Raw genomic sequence first — 23,837 nt, 5'->3', positions numbered from 1 at the left:
AGTTTTATAATTTTATAGTTGTTGTGTCAACCAATTTAGATAGTAGGTAACTTAGTTCAAGAAAAATTATTCAAAATACTGCACAACAGGCCATTGGAAATTTTTAAATATATATTAACCTAGTTAAAAATCAAAGCTTCAAAAAAAATAATTAAAGTCTTAACATTAAGTCTTGGATTGAATTGTTAACTGTTCTCAGTTGTGATGCCTAACCTCTAGCCAATGACTTGCTGTGTTTGTCTGGTTGGGCCTTTGGTCTAAATGAAATTGGGAAGAGACAATTTTTTTTGAAAAAGTCAGTTTGATATGCAAATGTGGAACGTAATATGGGAACCAGACATTTCCAATGAGTGTAATGTTTCTTTTTGTTATGATACTAGAAATATCCTGAAAAATTGCTTAAAATTTTTGGAAAAAAGGATGCCATATTTGTCAGGGGAATTAGGAGAAAACTGGAATAGAAATCCACAAAGTGAGTGGCCACACTATTAATGAAACTAATGCTTTAACAAAGATTGTCCGCTAAAAGGTTTGATGCATTTATCATGGATATGTTGATATCAACTGGGTATAGATATCAACATGGATATGTTGATACCAACATTAATTATTCAAGCATGAATGCACTTTGTAACTTTTAGGATAATTAATTTTTGCAGAGGTTGAAATCTGCATTCACCAACAAGCAAATGGCTTCTGAAGCAAAACAATAACTTTGGTGGCTTCAGAAATTACCAATAGTGTGTGCTGCATGTATTCAACTTTGTTCTGATCCATCAATATTTAAATATAAAGAAACACCCTTTCCTCTTTTAATACAAGGGCGGTTCAATAAGTACCCGTGTTAGAAATGAAGAAACCATTTTTTCAAAAAGATTTTTTTTTCCAACATAGTACCCTTTTAGAAAGATACACTTCTCCCAACTTTCCGGCCATTTTTTTTAACCCCCTCCAAAAATTAGGATTTGTTGAACTCTCCAAAATACGCCTCTGTCTCGGCGATAACTTCCTCATTTGAGCTAAATTTTTTTCCCGCAAGCCATTTCTTCATGTTAGGGAGTAAGAAAGAGTCACGGGAGCCAGATTGGGTGAATACGGGGGGTGTGGTAGCAATTCATAACGTAGTTCATGCAGTTCAGCGGCGACAACTTCGGATGAATGTGTGCGTTATCGTGGTGAAACAGCAATCTCGGCACCCACCGGGCTGACAATTTTTTCATCACCAACTTATCATGTAAAATATTAATTGCCGTTCCGGTCGACACACCCACGGCCTCTGCTACTTCATGCACTTTTGTTCGTCGATCAGCGAGGATCATGGCGTGGACTTTTTGAATGATTTCCTCAATAACCACGTCTGCCGGGCATCCTGGTTGCTCCTCATCAAAAACAGGTGTTCGCCCAGGTTTACATTCGTGGAACCAATATCTAACTGTGGTCATAGATGGCGAAGTTTCACCATAAACAGCATCCAACTTTGCTTTTATCTCCTCGAATTTCTTCCCATCTAAAAACAAAAAGCGAATTACCGAACAATACTGCTCTTTTTCCATCTTAGCAAAAATCACAAAACACGTCTTACTTGAATGGCTGCCAAATCCAAACTAACCTTTAAATCAGTCTGAAATTTGTTTCTCCGTTGTTTGATAGATGGGAGCACACGATGATAACATGAACTTCCCTCAGGAATGCCCTTTGTCGTCAAACACGGGTACTTATTGAACCGCCCTCGTATGCATGGTAATTTATTATACATATTTATAACTTAGCAAGATTATCCATGGTACAATAATAAATAAAACCACACAGATGTCAACCTGCAGGTTAGTTTGATAGGTGGTGGTAGAGTTCACCCAACACTAAGCCCAATGGCATGTGAAATTCAGATATATAGGTAGGGAGACCAGATTCTTACCTTGTGCCACCTATAATTTCCCAGGAAGTTCTGGTACCTGAAAAACCATTGAAGATGTATGAAGCTGTGGGTGCCCATTAAGATTTGTGGTGATTAACCTCTGTGAACACACTAGTGTGAAACCATGAATATCATGTGTTATTGGTGAGAGTTAATGCATCACATCTTGGAATGGATTGAGACTGTACTAATCTAATAATATGAAGAATGGAACTTATAATTTTTAGCTATTAAATACTCTTTTTAAATCCATTTTCAAGATGACAAATATTATGTCATGTTTGTAGTCATCTGGAGCATAATTACTAATTATCTATGTTTGCTAATTATTATTATTATAGGTAATCCATCAGGTAAGGTAGGTTTCACATGGACACAGACTATACAATAGTATATAATACATTTCCTTGCCTCTCCCAACAAGACATAACTCTTCAATTAATCCTTCGATTCTTCACACCTCTTTCATTCTGTCCAACCTGGTATCCTATTTCTACCCCTTCTTTGCTTATTTAACATTTTTCCTGATATCAGGCTCTTCAACATGCAATTGCCAATCAAATACTCTGTATCCATCTTTCCTGCCTTCTCTGGATTTCTGCCATCTTTTCCCTCTATTCGCCCAACATACCTGTTACTCCTTCATTTGTTTTCCTGAAATGGATATGTTTAAAGATGAAGAAGATCAATTCCATTGGGCAAGTTCTCTCAATGGAGATATCTTCTAATCAAGTGTGGCCATACCTTTCCATTGGGCAAGTTCTCTCAATGGAGATATCTTCTAATCAAGTGTGGCCATACTTTGAGAAATCAAAATTAAAGCCGTGACAGTTGCTAGGCTGCTTCCAAATCGGACTTGGATTTGCTTCCAACCAGAGTGACACACAGAATTGTGAAGATGGGCTTCATAAAAAAATGAGCGTAGGAAGTCCTAGCTGGAGATACACACAGAGAAGAGTTTTTAAAAACTGACAAATGGTCCTACAAATGCTTTTTGGAATGTTGGTTAAACAGTGAATATGTGATGATGAGAATGCTTCAACAGTGGGTTCTGAGAGCAGCATTTCCTCTTCTCTTTGATTACTTCAAATCTGTGGCATCTTCGTCTTGGGTGAAAAGATTCAAACATAATTGATAACATTTGTTAGCTGCATATTATTATTATTATTATAAGGTAATCTACCAGTTAAGGTAGGTTTTGGATGGGCACAACCACCAAATAAATATTTTATGACTCCTAACAAAACACAAAATCCAGCATCCTACTCTACATCAGGTCCCTCTTCATCTCTGAGTACGTCCTTCCTCCCTTCATCCCATCCAACATCCCTATCCTGTTCCTGCCCTTTCCTCGTTTGCCTAGCATTCTCCCCTCTATTACAGTTTTAATCATCCCAGGGCCAGTCAATTCGCCCTTCATCCATTTTTCTGCCACCATAGGATTTCTCCCAACATACCCCTCTCTTCGCCCACCATACCATAGCTGCATATAACCACATATATTTCCCACAGTGTGAGAGTGTGGTTGCAGGAGAATTTACTTACTCTGTCATAGCTTTTCAAGAGCAGGGGTATAAATTAATCTCTCAATTTGACACTGCTTCTTTTATCAACACTGATCAAACAGGCTGTGAATACACATCAAGAGGACACTGTAATTCCTTAACACACCCTAGGGATTGAGTGGTTGTAAGTTTGTTTTATTTTTCATTAATTTTGCTTTTTTTGTGTGTGATTGAGGTACACATGGGTCACTGTTACCTAGCACACCCAAGTTACCTAGTGTGTGTTCTCTATCTTTCCCCTTACTTGTGACTTAGTTTTTTCCTCCCCCCTTTACAAACTTAGTGCCAGTCAAGTTTATGGTCTCGGCTATCTCGTTTTCATAACTACTAAGTTTCGAGGAAAAATGCTGTACATCGACCTTTTCCTCCTCTTGTAAAACTTGTTGTGAAGGGTGTGAGATCCAGAGATCAGGATAAGGGGAGGGGGGGCAATTACTTTCCCTGTTCTGCCGGTGGTTTTCCAGAAAGATGTGAAAAATAACACGGCTTGTATAAAGCTGAGTGTGCCCATAGGTATGCCTGGGAATGAAGCTCAGACCCTCCAGTTAGTAGTCAATGTCCTACCCCCTGGACCACTGCATCCCCCTATATTATATGTTTTTGAATTTACTCTTTTTAATGATTCTTGAAAAATTCAATTACAGAATAATAGGTGTTCAGAAATCTCTGAGGCTGTGAAGAGTGCAATGAACTCTGTTTATGGTCATCTGCAGCCTGAGTTCTCCAATGGAGTGGCTTATGAAGGTTTGGTTGTGAGAAAGACTCTAGCAGCCACAATTAGGGTAAGTTAACTTATCACTAGGCATATCAGGTTTTACTAGTGACTTATTTACCTGAGTGTTCAATTTAATTGCATGCTTGAGTGTTGCATTTCAGATTTTGAGACTCTTGGCTTGAGACTCTCTCTCCACAATATGGTAATTAATTTGAATAGCAAATTTATCAAATACAAATTCATAGTGTTGAGAAACTTAGTTGTGAATACTGTTCAATGCCATCCTCTTGTCAACTTATTGGACTTGTACCTGTGACTGTGCACCACATTGATTGTAAAACAGGACTGCTATGCATATATCTCAACATTTAGTGAAAATGCTACTTTAATTGCAATGCAGTGTTCACCTGAAACTTAAGATATGGTTAGCCTTTCAAAATGAATAAGTATTCACTTGTTAACTGAGTTTTTTTAATGTAATGTGTGCAATTTAAACTCATTGCAGGAGGTGACATTGAAGTTTCTTAGCTCAAATACAGAGGACAAGGAGGAGCCTGATCAGCACATAGGAGGTACACTTAAAGAGGTTCATACCATTCGAAGGAAAACTAATAAACCTGAAATCAAGGCCAAACCAGATGGACGGAAAGTGCTGTTGAGGAAGGGGAGCTCTCCAAAGATTGATGTGGATGCAAGTTGTTCTGGGGCACACTCTGGTGACTCTGAGAAGAATGTAGGGAATGGCTCCTCAGGATACAAGGAAACCTCGAAGCATGTGGACGAAGAAGGACCCCATCTGGAATTGAAGTCATCAGCACGAGAGTCAAGTCATCCTAGGATAAAAGATGAACCCCGATCTAGAGTATCTTCTAGGGAGGGATCCTTGGAACGGGTTAGTTGTTTAGATCTGCATTCTGTCTTGATTTGATGCATGTATAAATGAAGTCCTGAGGAAGTAGGGTATGGAAAATATTTTAAGTTATTTAGTATGCATATTTCATTTGGAAATAAATGATTCAGGACTTTTCCACTTTTGAAATCATCCATCTTTATTGTAACTTTTATATCTGTGGTGCTTGAGAAATGTTCTCAGGGTCAATTGCCATGTCCTACTTCCTTTCAATATGAGATGCATGAACCCATAAGGTACTCTAAATTGAAATAGTTTCAGAAAAAAAATTTTTTTTTTGCCATGGAGCAAGGGACCATTGTTTTAATTTTTGTGGTTTGGAGAAGTATCTCATTCTGTTAAGATAAGCAGGGAGAAAGAGTACAGTGCAAGTTAAGTAAAATGATCTTTATTTAAGATTTTCATACCATAAATTGACAGCTGTCAGCAAAATATCTGTGATGATTATCCCTTAATGCCTTAAGGGAATTTTAAATTTGTGTGACTTCTTTTCATGATCTGTGACAAAAATTGTGCATGTTTAAGTGAGGATGAATTAGATGTATAATATATGGTTTGTATAAAAAGTATCAGGAAAGTCTCAAAATTCTTCAATGTACATCTCTTGAGTGTTGACGCAATTTTACCAGTTGCTTTTCAACGACTTGAAGGCTCCCTGGTATGCAGATTCTGGAAGGTCCTCAAGAACACACGTGCAAGCTTCTTAGAAGGTATTTAGGGTCCCATGGTGATGTCCTTTTATGGAGGAATACAATTTGGGAAAGGAAATAGTCTGCTAGTGCCAAGTCATGACTGGCCAAAAATTCGGGGTCTTCTTCAACGCGTTACAGGTTTTTGCAAGCATACACGCGACCCTGCTCTTGGTCATTCATCAAGACCTGCAATGAGTTTAGCGCAGATCTTTTGCATCCCCAAATTTTCAATGATAATGATGTGCACTGTATCTTATGAATGCCAATGCAATCTGTAATCGTGTGAATACTTAATCGATGGTCTGAATTCCGCACTTCTTGCATATGTTGCATGTTGTCATCAGTTCTTGACATCGACAGCCGCCCAGTGCAGGGCTCGCCCTCCACACTTCGAAGAGCTTGTGCTGCTTAAAAACTGCAGTTTGTGACATGCTTTCATCCTTCAATACTTGACAAATCATGCCCTAAGTCTCCATACCTGATTTCCTCAGTCCAAAACAAAATTTGATGGATACTACTGTTCAATAGTTCACTGAATTTTGTGCTTGCACTGAGTCACTCAACAGGGATCCACTAAAAACACAACCAAGCCTGAACAAACGCACACAGGTGTTAGGCATATCAAGCATGTTGATGGTCAGACCCCCAACCACCGAGCCTGCTAGATGCGAGCGTGCTGCGGCATACAGTCACTTCAGGAACAAATTGTTCCCAACACTTTTTATACAAACCTTGTATCATATAAAAACATTTTATGAGCCTGTTAAAAGCTCAGTCACCTGTCAACTTGGGTATATTTACATACAGTTTGGCATGTCTTATTCAATGAAACGTTTCATTCATTCCTGTTTCCTACAAAATGCATGTGTTGTTCCCTTATTATTATGTGTAATATTAAATGCTTATGGACTAGTTTATATTTTGATAGTGTTTATTTTATAAATAATGTGGAAAAGTTAACATATATTTTGCCTGTCAGCTTCACCAGTCAACGTTTGTTTTTGTGTGGCAATGAGAGAATATATCATCAGTTGAAACTGCTGATGTCCATATGAAGTTTTGTTTTTATCTTGTTCTAAATCCTTTATCCTCAAAAAGAGCTACCAAGATAACAAATGGTTAAACATCGTTATTTTTTAGTTGAAAAGATAAAAAAATGGCATTGAAATATAAAGATTTGAAATACAGGTAAACCTTATTGTTTACAGCCATAGTTCATGTGCCTCACTCTTTTACATAGTATCATTTGCAACTAGATTCTTCTTCTGAAAATTCATGTTTCATTCTTTAGTGATTTATATAGGATCATAGGCTAAGTGAATTTTACTTCTGCCTTGTAAATTTTAACTGCAAGTGTAGGCTGAAAACTAATGCACACATTCTTGTAGTCCACGAACAAAAACAAATAGCAAGATCAGGCAAAAAGTACAATTCTAAGTTTCAAAATCATATATTTATTTTTTAACATAGTCGCAGTTAAGGCTAACACATTTCTCCCATCTTGTAACAAGTTTTTTCATTCCGTCACTGAAAAACTCTTCCGACTTCTCTCGACTCCAAAACTTGACAGCTGCCTTCACCTCATCATCTGAGGTGTAATTACCCTTGAGGTGTCTCTTGAGTTGAGGAAAAAAGTAAAAATTGTAAGGTGCAAGATTGGGGCAAGCAGCAGGGTGTGGAATTGTTTCAAATGTCAGGTTTCACAGAGCCTCTCCAGTGGCGTGCGAGGTGTGTGGACGAGAATGGCCATGTTGCAAGATTATTGGTACCAGACTGCCTTAAAAATGACAAACTCAATATCAGAGGTGTTAAAGAGTCTGTAAATACTGAGAAAAATTTACTGTTGCCCCTCATTCCAGAAAATCGGTCAAATAAACTTGGTGACCATCCCAAAACACAGTCAAAAGAAATTTTTTTGCGGATGGTTGTCTTTTAAACTTTTTCTTGCTCGCAACCACACAATTTTACTACCCATTGATATACAGGAGACCTATCAACAGTATTGGCACCATAAATAGCCCTTAAATGACAATGAATCTCAGTAGGAATCAATTTTTCAGGGTTAAAAATTCGATAACAGCACACATTTTAACTTGCGTTGACATAGCACTAGAACACGTCTCCATACATTCGCTTCTCGAAATACACTAAATGAATGAAAGGACCTCAAACCTGTGCCTTCGTGTTGAGGGGGATGTTACTTCCACAAGCCACTTGGAGTGCTTCTGAAGGTCATTTTGTTTGGGGTCTGCAAGTATGTGTGAATCAGTTTTCAGCCTACCCTCATATAATACATCATTGTTTGGAATATAAAAATGCTATCATTCCCATTCAGAATATAGGCCAAATATAGGACGTAGACATATATTAAAATTCCTTATAACTGTAATCCATGTACATCATTACAATTTGTCAATTGCTTCTCTCCTAAACACATTCTATCTTGTACTTGTTGTGTCCTATGCATATCAGTTTGTTATGTTTTGTCACTGCAGGACAAGAAATCACCATTGATATGCTCTGATTTTACTTTGAAACAAAGATACATAATTCATTTTTGTAGATTTCTTCATGCCATTTTGTGTCCTTTTTGTTGACATTCATTTCGCCATATGTTTATTTTTAAATACCCACCAAAGCAGAAAAATTGCATCACAATCATTTTCACTGGATTGGAATCAAACCCTATGCATCCCATTACATTAATTAATTATCTTTCTGCAGAGATATTAGGATTGTAAACCAGTGAAAGAAAAGGCTTGTAAATATTTTTTCAATCAAATTAATGATTCCCTGCATAATTAGCAAAGTTTGGAGATTAGGACCTTGAAGTATGAGATTTGTTGTCTCAGGCGTAACTTTGTGGAATTTGCATAACATATTGAAATGTAATGAAATAATTGACTTTGTAATTCCACACACTTTATTTAAAAAAATAAGATCTCTGACACTAAAGACAAAGTCCCCGAAAACGAGAGGAGTGGAGTGTATGAGTTAAAGTGCTCGGATTGTAGCACAAAGTATATTGGACAAACAGGACGGAAATTTAAAGAAAGGATTAAAGAACACCAAACATGTGTAAAAAATAAGAACATAACATCCCTCTTTGCAAAACACCTCATCGAAAGTGATCACAAAAGTGACTTTGTGACAAAAATTATTCATTTTGAAGAAAAAGGTCAAAGGCTCGATGCTTTGGAGCAGTTAGAAATTTTGAAATGTGTCCGTTGGAAAGATGATCTTGCCAACGAAATTTTGTATCCCTCCCACTCCCCACTCCTAGACCTACCACTCTTCTAAATCAAAAATGTAATTCTCTTTTCTTCCCAGCTACATTGTAACCTTTTTACCCCTCCGACCTCCCTCTCTGACCAACCCCCCCCTCCTATGATCAGAAGGTATATATAGCCAGCGTGCTTCTATGAGGACCACCTGATGATGACGTTCAACGTCGAAACCTGGGTCGTGTGTTTTTTAAATAAAGTGTGTGGAATTACAAAGTCAATTATTTCATTACATTTCAATTTGAAGTATGAGGTGTATGAGTTTATATTAATTTATTAATTTGTTTTATAAATATAAATGGAATTTATTTTTCCTTGTTGTTATAATTTTATACATAATTGTTTGCTGGTTCACAGTGAACAACTATTACAATCTTTGAAGGAAACATAATTTTTCTTTTTCATAAGAAATTCGTGTTTCTTTCATTCTATTAAAGCCTTTGTAATGGCATAAATGCCATGGGTAAACCATGTATATCTTTCAATGAAGTGAGAATACTGAGAGGACTCTTTGGCTAGTCAACATTCTTGCACTACCCTGCCAAGTTTTCAGAGTTTGAACGGTCTTCCAGTAGCAGTTGCAGTGGCTATTTTCCTGAAAAGTTTTAGGAGTTGTGTTGCTAATTTCATTAGTTTCTTTGTCTCTTCCTAAGTTATTCTATGGTATGTTTCATTTGAATGTAATTTCACTGATGGATTTAGTAGTACTTCTGGTGCAGTAATTCTCATACAATGGGATATTTTACTGACTTACCTAAAGGTACTACAAATGTTTTACTCTATTTCAAATGGTGCAGTTTTGCAAGTTGTTATTAGGGAATATTGAAATTCATAAATTTCCTAGGTTAATTATTAAATGAAGTCACTCCCATACTATTCTTTTTATGTAGATGTATGAATACATGTTCTTTCTTTTTAACCTTCCCAAAATGATTCCTAATGTAATGCAATTTACAGCAGAATACGGAGCAATTTTTCCCCATCAGTCGCTTATGTACCACAATAGAAATTGTCAATAATATTAAAAGCACAAAACAGAGTAAATTATGTACATATTTATATACATTTCATTGAAATAACTTATTACTAATGTCAGGCTCAAGGAAGTCGTTATTATTGAATGAATTATTATTGATCAAGTAAAAAGGCATGTTTAATAGACTATAATACAGTTTGGTTTTGAATGCTGAGATGATGGTTCAATGTGCAGAATTTGATAGTTAATTAAATATTGTGATACCCATCCATTTCTTGGAGTCTAGGGTCTCACAAGGGCAGCACCAGGTCCATTGATAACATAAACTTTCATTTTTAAGAAAATTTTTAACTCCATAAATGTACCCTTTGACCTCACATATGATCTAATTTTCATTGGTTGCCTTCAACTGTGTACATAACTAATGAAATTTGTTAGGCAAATGAATTGTCCAAGTAGAGGGTTTTCTGATTATTGCTTGAACAGTGTTGCTACCGCTCTCTTGGTAAAATCAGGAAAAGTTTGGGATTAATAAATTTCTTCAAAATTTGGGAAAAAGTCTGAACTATGGCTGAGGATTTAAAATTTGTCAGGTATAAATGTGAATAGGGCTCTCCAACGTTCCTTTTGGTTGTGAAACCAAAGCTTGTTTGCTTAAGACCATCGTGCATCCAGACCTTGGCAAAAACCAAAAATATAGTAGGACGACCATCCTAGGTGAAATAACTGTATTCATAGTTCCTGGCATAGGTGCAGTAGAGCAGTTTTAGAAGGAACATTCCTAAAATGGGTGAACAGGTCACTGATTGGTTCAGATTCCTTCATGGAAATAAGATCTTATGATCAAATTAAAAGTATTGATTGCCATCGTATGGGTTCAGGAAACTGATCATCAAGAATTGATGACAATGGAATAAGAACCCTAGATGGGAGATGGCAATTTGCATTTGTATACCACTGGTACCAAATAATTGAGGAATTTAAGAGATGTCTTCAGGTTAAGGTGCTAAATGCAAGATCCAAATTATTACTTTGGTCTGAAGCCATAAATTGTAATTGGAGAAATGTTGTTGTTACCAAACGTTACCACATAATCTTCCCAATGAGTTACAGTCAAAAAATGAATAATCAGCTTAAAATTCTTGATGCCCTGAATCTGAATTATTTTCCCTCCAACTTGACCTGTCATGTTATTGCATATTTTCCGCTAGTTCCAAAGAAGGCATAAGCACATCATTTACATCAAAGAGCTTGTTCAATTATAAGTGTAGAAGTTTTCTTAACAGTGTTTCAAGTGGTGTTTTTCAATTAGCTTTTTCTGAACAAATGAAGCTCGATCTCAAAACAAGAAAATGTCATCATGCCAAATTAGCGGTATTACTTTTCTTAATATTGCATATTGATGTCTGCTGTTATAGGAAAGGGGTGGGGGCCGTACAACCCAAGTCTTGAATCCCACTTGTGAGAGCATTTTATCTGGCCCATCCAGAAGCTGGCGAGAAACTGATGTTTGAAATTAGTGCCATCATTCAGGCAATTAAGCAATATTTCAATGGGTTAGTGCAGCCTGTACCTATTTGTTTCATGTAATAGTGTATCAAACGCATCTTACTCTCTGTTGTAATAATTATCATGCTGTATATTTAGCCTTCCTATCTCTCTTAACTTTACAGATTTGCAGGATTGTATGTAATGCCTATTAGCTTTCGGTGTTTCTGCTCACATGCAAAGGCTTTAGTTTTTCTCACAAAATATGTTACATACATTTGCTATGCATGAATGAAGCAGTATGTGCTTGGTGAAGTCACTCTGAAATTTTATGTGGGTCTTTCAATAAGTCCTAATGGAAAAATAGAAAAGAAATTATTTTGGGTAGATTTTTTCTTGGTGCAATTTTCCCAGATTTCTCCAGCCTCTTTAAGTCAACCAAAAAGTAGGATTTCAGAAGGTCCTGACATCCGTGTTGACCTCATCATTCAATGTGAATTATTTTCAGCTGAGCCATTTTTTCAAATAAAAAAATTGAAAAAAAGTCACTGGTGGCCAAATCTGGTGGATACAGTGGATATTGTAGTGTGCACCTGTGAATTGTCGAATTTCTTCTTTGCCAAATGATAGGTTTTCTTGATTTATTCCCTCAACTGGTGCAATAACGATGCATAATACTCTCCATTTATCATGCGTCCTTCTTGCAAGTAATCTATGTAGATAATTCTGCGTGCATTGCAAAAAACGGGGCCCTCACTTTGTCAGTCAATTTCACCGTCTTACCTTCTTCCGAGTTGGATCACCTTTAGAAACCCACTGTTTCCACTGTTCCTTACCTCTGGAGTGTAGTAGTGTATCCATGTTTCAGCCACGATTATGTATCGTTAGTTAGTCAGTCAGACTCTCGTGAGGATTGTGATGGAAATCCACCAAAACCATCAATACTGTAAATCGTCGCAAACACCTGAGTAAATGTGCCATGAACTTCATCCCACTCGTCTTTGATTTCTTTTGGCGTTAAGCTTTTTAAATGTAAGCATTTGATAATTTCAAAAAAACTCATTTTTCATTTTTTTAAATATAAACAAAAATTTATTAGTTCAATGGAATATGAAAATGAAACCATGTGATGGATATAGCAGAAACTTTAATATTAGTCTAGTGAGAGATGTGGCTTACCCTTTTTTGACGCTGCAGATATCATCTCTTTGATTTTCTAAGGACTTATTGAACAGCCCATGCACTTCACCGCCCGTGTAAACTTTCTCACTTATTTTTTAATGCATGTGCCATTATTAATGGGGTCTAAGAATTTCTCATCCTGACAATATAGTCATGTCCTCATGCCATGGATTGCCTTCAAGCCATCTAGGAAGATAATAAGAAGGTGATTCCATTTTAAATATGAAACTTTTATTGGCTGTGCCAGTATCTAAAATTGCTTGATAAAAGAGCTGCTCTAGAACTCATTTCGATTAACACTTTTTCCTTTTAAATATAAACAAGTATTGTTGAAACCCTTGGTAACTGTGCTGCTACGTTGGAGTTAATGGAATCAAAGAATAACTCTGCTTTGAATTCTTAAAGGACCTACAAAGAGGATGATAGCATTATCACTGTGAACTTGAAATAGGATATAGAATTGTGAAAAGTTGAGGGTGACATCTCCCACGTGCCATTGGATGGGGAAGGGTAAAGTGTACTTAGATGTAAGTGGTTTCTTTTTGGTCCCACATGACGGAGGGAGACTGGAGGCAACGATAATGGTGCCAATGATGGGGAAGGGTGCATTGAATGTAATATCAAGTCGGGATGAGAGTTTCATTAAAATATGTAACATCTTCCAAACTCTTCAAGAAATGCCTCCTTATTGAAGGTGTGGGTTTCCTGATGATGTGTTCCTGTACATTGTTCAGTTTATATTTTTGAGTGATGTTGGAGCGAGGGACACAGAGACTCTCGAAGTCCTGAAGTCCTGAGGGATGGAAGGAACCAGTCAATCAGAAATGAGCATCCCTGGCTGAGAGCTACAGTCCCTTTGATGTCTCATAGGCTAATATATCACTCCCCAAGTACTATGTTGTCAAGTGCACTGTTCTGTGTTCTACATGGTGCTTGTTTCAAACCTGAATTGAGTTAAGCTTCTGTAATTTAGAACTTTCTCTAGAAAATCACCCATGGAGAAGAAAATCATATACAGCAATGTTTAAGCTAGAAGTCATCAATTTCACAAAGGAAAAAGGAAATCGCGAGGCTGCAAGGATTTATCCATCTTTTAAATCAAAGTTACGTTCTAGCTGGGATAAGTCTGGTATGAAAGAATCGGGAAGGATTAAAAGAGTGACTTATGAAGAAATAAGCCTGTGGATCCTCGATGGTTGGCATGGTGTCAGAGGGACTTGTGTATAAAGTGGATTTGAAAAAGCTTTAGGTTTTCAACGTCAGTCCCAGAAAATGAGGAAGAGTTAACTTGTGAGAGTGAACTCAGTGATATGCCTGGAGAGATAATAAATGCGCTAAATTCATTTAATTGCGATTCAGGTGACAAATTTCTTGGAGTCGAGTGATCTACCTATCCTATCGTATATTTATACATATATACATACGTATATATAATACAACATACTCTACATGAAGTACTATGTATTAGAATAAAGAAGTTCTGCGTATTAGAATTAATGAAGTATAGGAATTATTGTTTCTTCTTTTTCTCATGGATTTATGAGATGAAATAACTGTAACAGATTTGTATAAAATAGAGTGCAATTAGAAAGGCAAGCTTCCAGACTAATTTATTTTGATCTGGTCTGATTATGAGGGCTTTCTGTAGGTGTCAAATACTTGTTTACTCCCCCGATAATCGAGCCCGGTCATACTATTAAACTTATCTAGTGCAAAATTGTTGCAAAATTGTTGCTAACTTTTCTTTATTACTTTTATTATTTATTTGAATTGTAATCTTTTTGAAAATTTACATGTTTTTATTTGGGAAAATATGATAACTTCATCATATTCGTGCAAAAATTATGCTTAATCTTCTTTTAATGACTGTCTAAGGGGCTGTGTTAGATTTTCAGATCTGAAACCTCCAGACACATCTTGAAATATGACATCATAAACAGTATTTATTTTAATAATATGCACACTACCCTTAGACAAACAGTGAAGTTCAGCTCTTCTCCCTTCAAACAATATGCCATGTCTATGAAATCTTATGGGGATGGGGATGGTGCAGTGGCTAACGTACAGGCTTCCTACCAAGGGGGTCCAGGTTCAGATCCTCAAGACAACAAATATTTATCAGAGGTATCCTGATCCCTACTTGAGGTGCTTTGTGGAGAGCACTTTGAGTGAGTATGACATCCGTCAGATGGGAAAACTGCAGACCCCTTGGAGCCTTTGGGCATGAGTAGGCTAATGCCGATGCCGGGTTTCTCTCCACCCTTCCTTTTCCATCCATCCCTTATGGCGCAAATGACCTCAGCTGTCGGTTGCCTCCCATAAACATTACTACTACTATGAAATCTTGTTATAAGTACAAGGAAGCATAATGAAAATAGCCATGAAAAGTACAGATGGTGAAGTAATGTCTGTGGCCCTATGAAAGTACGTACTGAAATCTGGAGCTAGAAATCTAAGAAAACTAGAAATCTGGAACTGTCTTTGTTTATATTAGATCCCTAAATCATTAAATATTAAATTAAAAGTTTATTGATTATAGAACTGTGTCTTTTTTGCAAACCATATACTTCAATAATAGCATTTTCCAATTTCTTTACCAATTGATAGCGATTATCTACTACTAGCTACTATAGAATGTGCCTCATAACAAAATTTCATATTCAGTTATTGAATTACTTCTAAATTGAGAATAATTTAGTGTTGATCCAGGTTTCTCTCCTTTGGAAGAAGTTCTGCTTTGCTCATCCATATATATGATATGATATGCAGAGGTAATGAGTGATGTGATATTTTAAGTATTTTAGCAAACACTGGTAAGAAGTATTTTGTTATCTTCCTAACTGATGAAATCAATTATCCTAAAAGCGCACTTTCTGAGGAAATCGTAAGGCATAAGATGATTATCGATGGAGAGCATGGGTCTTGGCCAAGTGAGCCCTTTGGATAAGAGAGGGATGTTGTGAGTGGGTTTTTGGGGAGGGAAAATGAATCTCAGTGGCATGTGGAAGGAGGGGGAGGGTGAATTTGGCATGATTGAACCTGGTCATTGTATAGGCTTTTTCTGTGAGTTAGTTTGAATTTTTTTATTTTTGAATAATTTGCTGTTTATTATACCAGTTTTGCCATTCATGATTTTTCTGGGTGGGTACATGTATATAAACATTGTTGTGTAGCTAAATTGAAGATTTTTGTTGGCTTCAGTAGTGTGAGGCCGTTGGATGTAAAGGTGTGTCCTGTTATAACCTTGATGGTTTGGAAACTTCAATAGATCATCTGCATTTTTTGTGGTGGAAAACACGTAGCATGATGAACTATAGCAAGTTGTTTCACTATCTATAGATAATCTGAACCTCTATTCCTCAATAAGAACTAGAATATTGAGGTGTGAAGACTACTGTCAATTCACATATGTTGCATCTGCTTGCATAAATGATCTGGTGGTGTGTATGTGTATTCATTTTCATCATAATCGTGTGGATTATTTAGCTTGTAAAACATGTAAATAAGATTTTTAAATACACCACTTTCATATTGTGATTCTTATGTTCCCATGGGTCTTCCTGACATCATAAGAAACTTTGTGATAAAGCTTGGTCATCCTAAAGTCTTAATCTGTTTATATGTTACCATGGGTCTTCCTGACACCATAAGAAACTTTGTGATAAAGCTTGGTCATCCTAAAGTCTTAATCCTTCCCCTTTGAATACATTTGGTTTGTAGTTACTTAAAAAATAATGTGTATAACTGAAAGTAGTGCAGTGAATTTTGCAAATAGGCTCCGGGTATGCTCGACTATCTATTTGGATTCCATGCTGAGGAAAAATTTCACCCACTGTACATGTATGAGTATAGCAGAAGTAATTGTTTATTAGTCACTTGATACTTGATATGGCAACTTGAATATTTTTCATTATACATTTATACTTTATACCTAGCTATAATTTTTAACTTCTAGACTCCAAACTTGTAGAAAAGATAAGTAAGTCATAGATTTTCTAGAAGTCAAAGGATCATTTGATTCAGGTTTCAACCTGACCACTGAAACTCATTGGTAAAATATTGGAGTGATACATTTTTCCTGGCATCAGTTTTACTTTTATTTTTATTGGTTCTTTTAAAAACATGTATTTTAATTGACTATTATATAAGTATCCAGAAATTTGGCAACGCGGAGTTCAACTCCACCATGTGCTTATATCTTGAGAATTCTTTGCTACCTAATGATGCACTGAAGTTAAACGTCTATGACTCCTCCTCAATAGGCATTTTTTTAATTCTTCAAGATCAGTTTTAATGTGTTAAGCTATTATTCTTAAAATTTCCTAAATTGAAGCTGCTTGAAACTGCTTCAACCTGTCCAAGGCTTACTAGGTTCATCCGTAATTATCTTTCGAGTGTGATTCAGGGTTACTTTTTGAGATAAGCCATTAAGCAACAATGAATGCACCTGTTTAATTCAGTGGTAATTAGGAATAAAATCATTATTTTAAGGTAAATTTTGGTGTGTCATAGTGATACCTGTATGACTAATAATAAGTTATGTTAAATACTGTTGATTGCTTTTAATCGAGATATTAGGATCACTTTAATTTAATTTGACCAGCCAGAAGCCATTTGTATCCATATTTTTCACTGTAAAAAAACAATGCCATTTTTAAGCAAGGCCAAAGAGAAGGATACTACTTTTTCATTTTTTTCTGCATATCATGAGAAATTTTGTTGTGCACATATTAACACTCATTAGGCAAATAAACTTAGACAGACTGCTTTGTCAATAAAATAATTGAGTTAATTATAATTAATATTAATTTAAGTTCTGAAATTTGTTCTTGAATATTTTAGGTAATCAATCCAGAGCCACCATCTCCACCAATTTTTGATGTTGGAGAATTGAGTGAACCTGGGGAAGAGTGGTTTCCTTAATTTCTATCCAAATGGGAGAACTGTTATTTTATCAAAGACATAATTTCTACAAGCAAATTTTCCTCTGTTCCTGTCGGCTGTTAACCTCTACAAAAAAGCAGAAGTTTCAAGGGAGGAAAACATGCCATAACTGTGGGAATGTGTATTATTTATCTTTATTTACATTCACATTTGCATGTATCCTATTTCTGTAAATACACAAACATCTGTGATCATTATGGAGGACTTAGTGAGGATTAGGTAAAAAAAAGTATAATCAATTAATTTATTAATTGATGATAATTGGATTGAACTATGCTTTTCGAAAATCCTCCATTTTAGAAAAAACTGATTTTTTCATTGTAGAACCTTATCAGTTTTCAGTTGATGTACAACATTCCTCAATGAAGCATTTATCTAAAAAGATAGTCTAAAGTCACTCGTGACTTTTGTACTTTAAATATACTCTAATGATATATGAGTTAATGAAAACTCTTCTTCAGCCATTGAATTCCTGTGATAAGCAACTTGTACCATATTAGGCCTTGTTATTTCATTGATATAGATGGAGAATTAAGTAATTACATTTTTTATAGTACTCGGACTGGAATATGTTCCAATAACCAAACTTCTCAAAGTACACGGAACTTCTATTGCACTTCAAAAAGATAATGTAATTTGTTATTTCATAGGGATAGAAGTTATTTATCTTCTTAGGATTACTTCTTCCTCTCTGTTATTTAATTTTTGAGTATTTACTTTATACAAGTGCTTCCTGAATATCTTTGGTCTTTTTCTTATACCATGTCTGTAAATTATTTATTAGGTACCCGAAAATGTTGATGTAACTCAGAAAATGCATAATGGTTGAACTTATAATATTAAATACATCTATTCATATAGTGAGGCATATATATATACATATACATATATATCAATCCTGAAGAACTGTCAAGATTAATTTGCTATTATCTCCCTTTATAAAAAAATCTCTTCTTTCTAATTCCGATTTATCTCTTCATTACTAGTCATTGAGCAGTTTTCTCATGCCTTGTCATGATAAAGGAGTTTCATGCCACATAGTGAATAATGATGGTTAATGTGGTTAAGTTATATGACATGCGGAGCAATCAGTGAGATTTTAGAGTTGCAGTCCTGGCCTCTCCTGCCTCCCCTATTCATTCCCCCCAGCACCTAAATTATGTTAATGTGGTTAAGTTATATGACATGCGGAGCAATCAGTGAGATTTTAGAGTTGCAGTCCTGGCCTCTCCTGCCTCCCCTATTTATTCCCCCCAGCACCTAAATTATGAACTGAGTTTTCATATCAGAGTTTATAACAGAGACTGTTGAAGAAACATGACTGCCAAGTCAAATAGGTACCTAAAGTGCGGGTGTTTGTGAGATGGGTAGGGACTCTTCTTTTTATTTTAAATCTGTGGCTGTGATTCAAGTTGTTGGTTTGCTTTTTGGTTTCTTACTCCCTCAGTCCTTTCATGTATAAATGAGTTGATTAAACTCCATTTCATCATGAAACCTTTTTCATAAGGTTCTCTAAGGAAAATAAATTCATTTTGACATCCCTAAACTTAAATCCATTTGATACTTGCAGAAAATACTTGATGCATAAAATGTATTGTTCCTATAACCCATGGGGTATACATTATAGGTGAGCCATTGATGAAAAAATATCCGGTGAATTAATCTTGGAAAATACACCAAAAATACCTTGAAAATATTAAAACATAATTATAAATCCTTAAATGTATTATTTTATCATAAACAAAATTCTTGAAATTAAATTATATTTATTTTAATTTCTTAGCGGAGTGATTGCTGCTCTTCTATGGAGAGATTAAAGAGTTGAAAGCAATAGATCTGGGAACACTGGAAATCTGTTAAAGGGCTTGAAAATGCTGCCTCAGTGAATTTTAAAACTCATTAGGCTCTTCAGATATGCATAAAACAATTTTTCTTTGCCATGCAAGCTGAGAAAATTTCTTCAAAGGTAGTTAAATAGAGTACCCTTCATATTCTAATCCTGTGATTGCTCAACAGTCTTGCAGATCTTTGGGGCAGTTTTGGGTTCATTCATATGTCTTCCCCTAACATGTATCGTCGTGGACTGCTCTATTTCACTTTGGCTTCTTTTATGTGAAGTAACCAGTCATACCAAACTTCAGATTGTTGAATTTGAATGTTATAGTCTCTTTAATTGATGGTTTTTTATTAAGTTAATGGATAACTTAAACCACCTTTAATTTTTTTCTCTTACAAAGTGAAGTGTAGGTAAAATCCAAGTTGAAGGGTTTATTTCTTTGGAACCACAGAACATCTTGAGTGTTTGGGAAGGGTGTTAGGCTTCTTTTTCTCATCTCTAGAGTTGTGTGTTTATTCAAGGATATGGCATACAGTAGAAAACCTTTTTGGTGCCTGAGCCTCACCCTATCTTAAGGCTAATAAAAATTGGTTTTGTTTTGAAGTATTTGATGGTCATGGTAATTAATGAGCATGTCCTATATGCATGTTGAATTTTATGACTTACTTATTGAGAACTTGTTTATCAAGCATAATGATTGATTGCCATAACATATGTATATTGATTTATACATTGTTGCTGTTTATTTTTTTAAACTCTGTGATGTATTATCTGCAGAGTCTGTGGCAAATTGTTTATTCTGTCTATCTATTGGGTTATCAATACTGAATTTTTTCTATCACCAGTAGATAAGAACTCTGTGTATGTATGCTCTGAATGGTTTGTGTGGATGAAAAAGGCATTTCTCTGTTGGAAAAATTTTTCATTTTCAATAGTGATAATATTTGTGCTGATATGCTATAAGATTGAAGTCAAGCACCCCTTATTAATAACTTCCAAAAGAGTGGAAGAGATTGGGAGTGTTTATGTGTAGGCCACTCGACAATGATTTAATCGGGTTGCTACCTGCACAGAATAGTGGAAAATCTTGATGCATTAAGAAATGAAATATTTTCCCTAAGAAGTCTGGAAAGACAGAGAAATTAGCATAAATACTTTCAAATCATGATATCTTTGAATAAATTACTTGAAAAAATACAACATGTGATGATTAAAAATGGTAGGTAGTTAAAAAGCTTTGTTACCGTAAATGTGCATTTAAAATATACTTTTATAACTGCTAAGCATGACTTCATGGGAGAGGCAGTAGCCTAATAATTATAGCATTTGAATGTCACAGTTACTCTCTGAGTAATAAGTAGCCCTATCTGTAATTTTTCATTGGGAAAAATTGAAATATGTTCCTGTGAAAGTCCCTTAAATTGAATTCAGAACTGTAGTAACCATAATTTCACTTTTGAAACAACGATATAGAGCATAACCTCTGATACAGCTTTACTATGAATGCAATGTACTTAATTTCCATTATAATATGTTGCGCCTATCAATGGAATAGGTTTTTGATTTTTAAAATGTACATTTGTATATGATATTTATAATATAATGAAAAAGAGTATTTGGAGTCAGCACATGGGTAACCACTAATTAAATTTTCAAATTATCATTTAAAGCTAAGAAGGAAAGTTTTCGATGCCCATTCACTAGTTCATTGCTGATAGTTTTTAAATAAGAGAATGTCTCTTCTTGAAATTTGTAATATTCCTGCCCAGGTTTAAAAGAATTGCCTAATTTTAAACTTGGTATAGCAGTAAAATGAAACCTCGATTTAATTGGGCCTGTTGGGTGCTGCATCATTTTGGGTGCCTATGGTTAATCTAGATTAATACCTGTTAAAGTTATTAACTTTGCACATAAGTTAAGTGCATTCCTTTCTATCTTGATTATAGTCCTTAAAAAAAACATGAATATGAGACGCAAATCAATCAGATACTTCTGATATGTAATAGTAAAAGATCTAGAATTGTTAGGGGAAGTATAGGCATTGGTATAAAAGTGCTAAGGTCTAAGTAGTATGTGCCAGTAAATTAGTCTTGAACATGCTCAATTATTGAAATAATTAAAATATGTTCTCATCAAATCTACACAGTTCTATTCAGGTAAAAGACTAATGTTGTTGGTGATGGAAGGTCTAGATGTCTGCCTATACAATCATTCTCATTAGATCATTTCAACTATGCATGTGTCAACCCCAATCAAAGTGTTTTTATTTTACAGTATCTTATTAGCCACTTCATTTTTTGTTGAGGTTTTGGAAAGAAATGTTTCTCTTGACTTCTGTATTGTTCATTGATACAATTATTCTCAGTGGTAGAAATGCAAAAAAATAATTTACTTGCACACATTTTTACCCGAGAGATTCATGTCTATTTAATTCTTATCAAGTGATAACAGCTCTTGTGAACAAATTACCAAAGGCAGGAGACCATTTATACAAGCATTTCATGAGCATTCCTGCATTAAAATTTTCAGATAAAAAGAATGAATGAATGCTCTTTCAATCCAAGAACTTGTGAAATTAATCTATGTAGAAGGAGCATAGTTGATGTCATTAATTAGATATGATTGCTCCTATTCGTAATTATATGTCAAGGCAATTTTGTAGCATTGGAGAGCTGTAGATAATTGATTTGTAAAGATTTTTTGCCATTTTGTTTGACCTGAGTTCATTTTTGTGACCTTTGGATATAGCATGCACTTAAGAAAAGCAGTAGTAATTAATTTCACTTGTTTCAACGATTAATGTGATTGCTTCCTCCATTGTGTAAATGGTTACATTGTATGTGAGTATGCTGCACATGTATTTGAATCAGATTCTTGAAATGCGACAACACATGGGGGCAGCGTGAGAGGAAGCAGGAGGGAGGCACCAAGGGGGAGTGCACTGGATCCCTTGTTTGTTCATGGTGACACATGCCCTAGTTGCCACCCTCCTTGGAATTTTTCAGTTGGTGTGTCTGAAGGGGCTTGGGTACTTGACTTCTTAAACACTTTTCATTGTTTAATCTTCTGTGGGCGTTAATAATCTTTCTCCCAACAACCCTACAACAAGAAAACTTCTGCATACGCCTAGAATTAGGTCGATCCCCATCACATGGATATGAGAATGGAGAGGAGTATGACAAAATGCTGATGACTTTGCATGGGAACGGTGCTGGAAAGTCTTCTGCAAACTGGATTAAAGATACATCATTTCATGATTGATTTTGATGGAATACGATCTCTCTGTAGGACAATGTGTTGGTCATGCTAACATAAATATTGAGCGCAGAAAAGATAAAATCTTAACCAATCAAAGAAACAGTGGTATTGAAAGTAAAGCTATGGGATACATTCCAGTATTTCATTCATTACTTGGAGCTATAAAAATTCATGTCCAATCATGCATGTACTTCAGGAGCATATTCATGAGTAAGGGGTAATTCTCCACATCTTCTGTAACCCGGCAAAGTTAATTGTTTATATAGGTGGGTGTGTGGATTGGTATTTAAAACTGGAGGTTATCCGCACATACTCATAGTGATGAGTTCTTTGCTGTGGCTGCTACAAATATTCATAGCTTTATATTGTTATTTCGATTGTGCTAGTCCATATATATTCATAAATATAAATTCACCTTCCGGGTTCAATACAGTATCAAAATTGGTCGGAGTCAGTTTGTATTTGTGTGGAATAGCAGAGTGTTTTTCTTTCCTATGCATCATGAAGTAGTTCCACAAAGCTTTGCTATCCAACGTTGTATATTTCAATTATATCATGCCATGCATAATTAAAATACACTTTTGATTTAAGTCATCAGAATATATGGTTAGAATGAGATTTTAACCTCAGATGGATACTTCCATTTTCATAATATTTATGGATAGTTACAAGTTTTGCCAAAAATTTCAAATTGGGTATTGCTGTGGAATATTGGTCTCACCTGATAATATCAGACTAGCCTTCATTTTACCTAAATGCATGGTTTTTATTTTAGACCACTACTACTTTCTCAATTATATTATCTTGATTTAATTTCCAATAGTTAACAGCATCACAAAACAAAATGTTGAAATGATGTTATCTCACACCTTTCCAAGCATTCTAACGCCTTTCAATATGTCCTAAATTCACTTTCTCTGCCTTCTCTGATTTCCCACGGTTGCTTTCTCTCTTCACCCACCCTATTTAAAATTTTATTATTTGTCTTCCGTTCTTCAACTTATTTTATCCGGTCTCTGCCACACCCATATCTTAAAATTCTCCAATCTACTTTCATCCTCTTGCCTCAAA

General features: G+C 35.4%; 1 protein-coding gene across 2 annotated transcripts in view; it reads left to right on the top strand.

Moving 5' to 3' along the window:
* Nucleotides 1-23,837, top strand: part of LOC139687891 (FK506-binding protein 15-like) — a 76,269-nt gene extending 52,432 nt beyond the window's left edge. For both annotated transcript variants that reach the window (XM_071585235.1, XM_071585228.1), the window contains 3 exons: nucleotides 4,125-4,262; nucleotides 4,701-5,087; nucleotides 17,570-23,837. In XM_071585235.1, coding sequence (XP_071441336.1) covers nucleotides 4,125-4,262; nucleotides 4,701-5,087; nucleotides 17,570-17,650 — 606 coding nt within the window. In that variant the 3' untranslated portion in view covers nucleotides 17,651-23,837. The remainder of the gene's footprint in view (nucleotides 1-4,124; nucleotides 4,263-4,700; nucleotides 5,088-17,569) is intronic.

Source organism: Hetaerina americana, unplaced genomic scaffold (genome assembly GCF_022747635.1).
Source record: "Hetaerina americana unplaced genomic scaffold, ioHetAmer1.1.p SCAF_1, whole genome shotgun sequence".
NCBI lineage: Eukaryota > Metazoa > Arthropoda > Insecta > Odonata > Calopterygidae > Hetaerina > Hetaerina americana.
The sequence above is the reverse complement of the archived record's forward strand: the minus strand, read 5'-3'. Positions and strand labels throughout refer to the sequence as shown.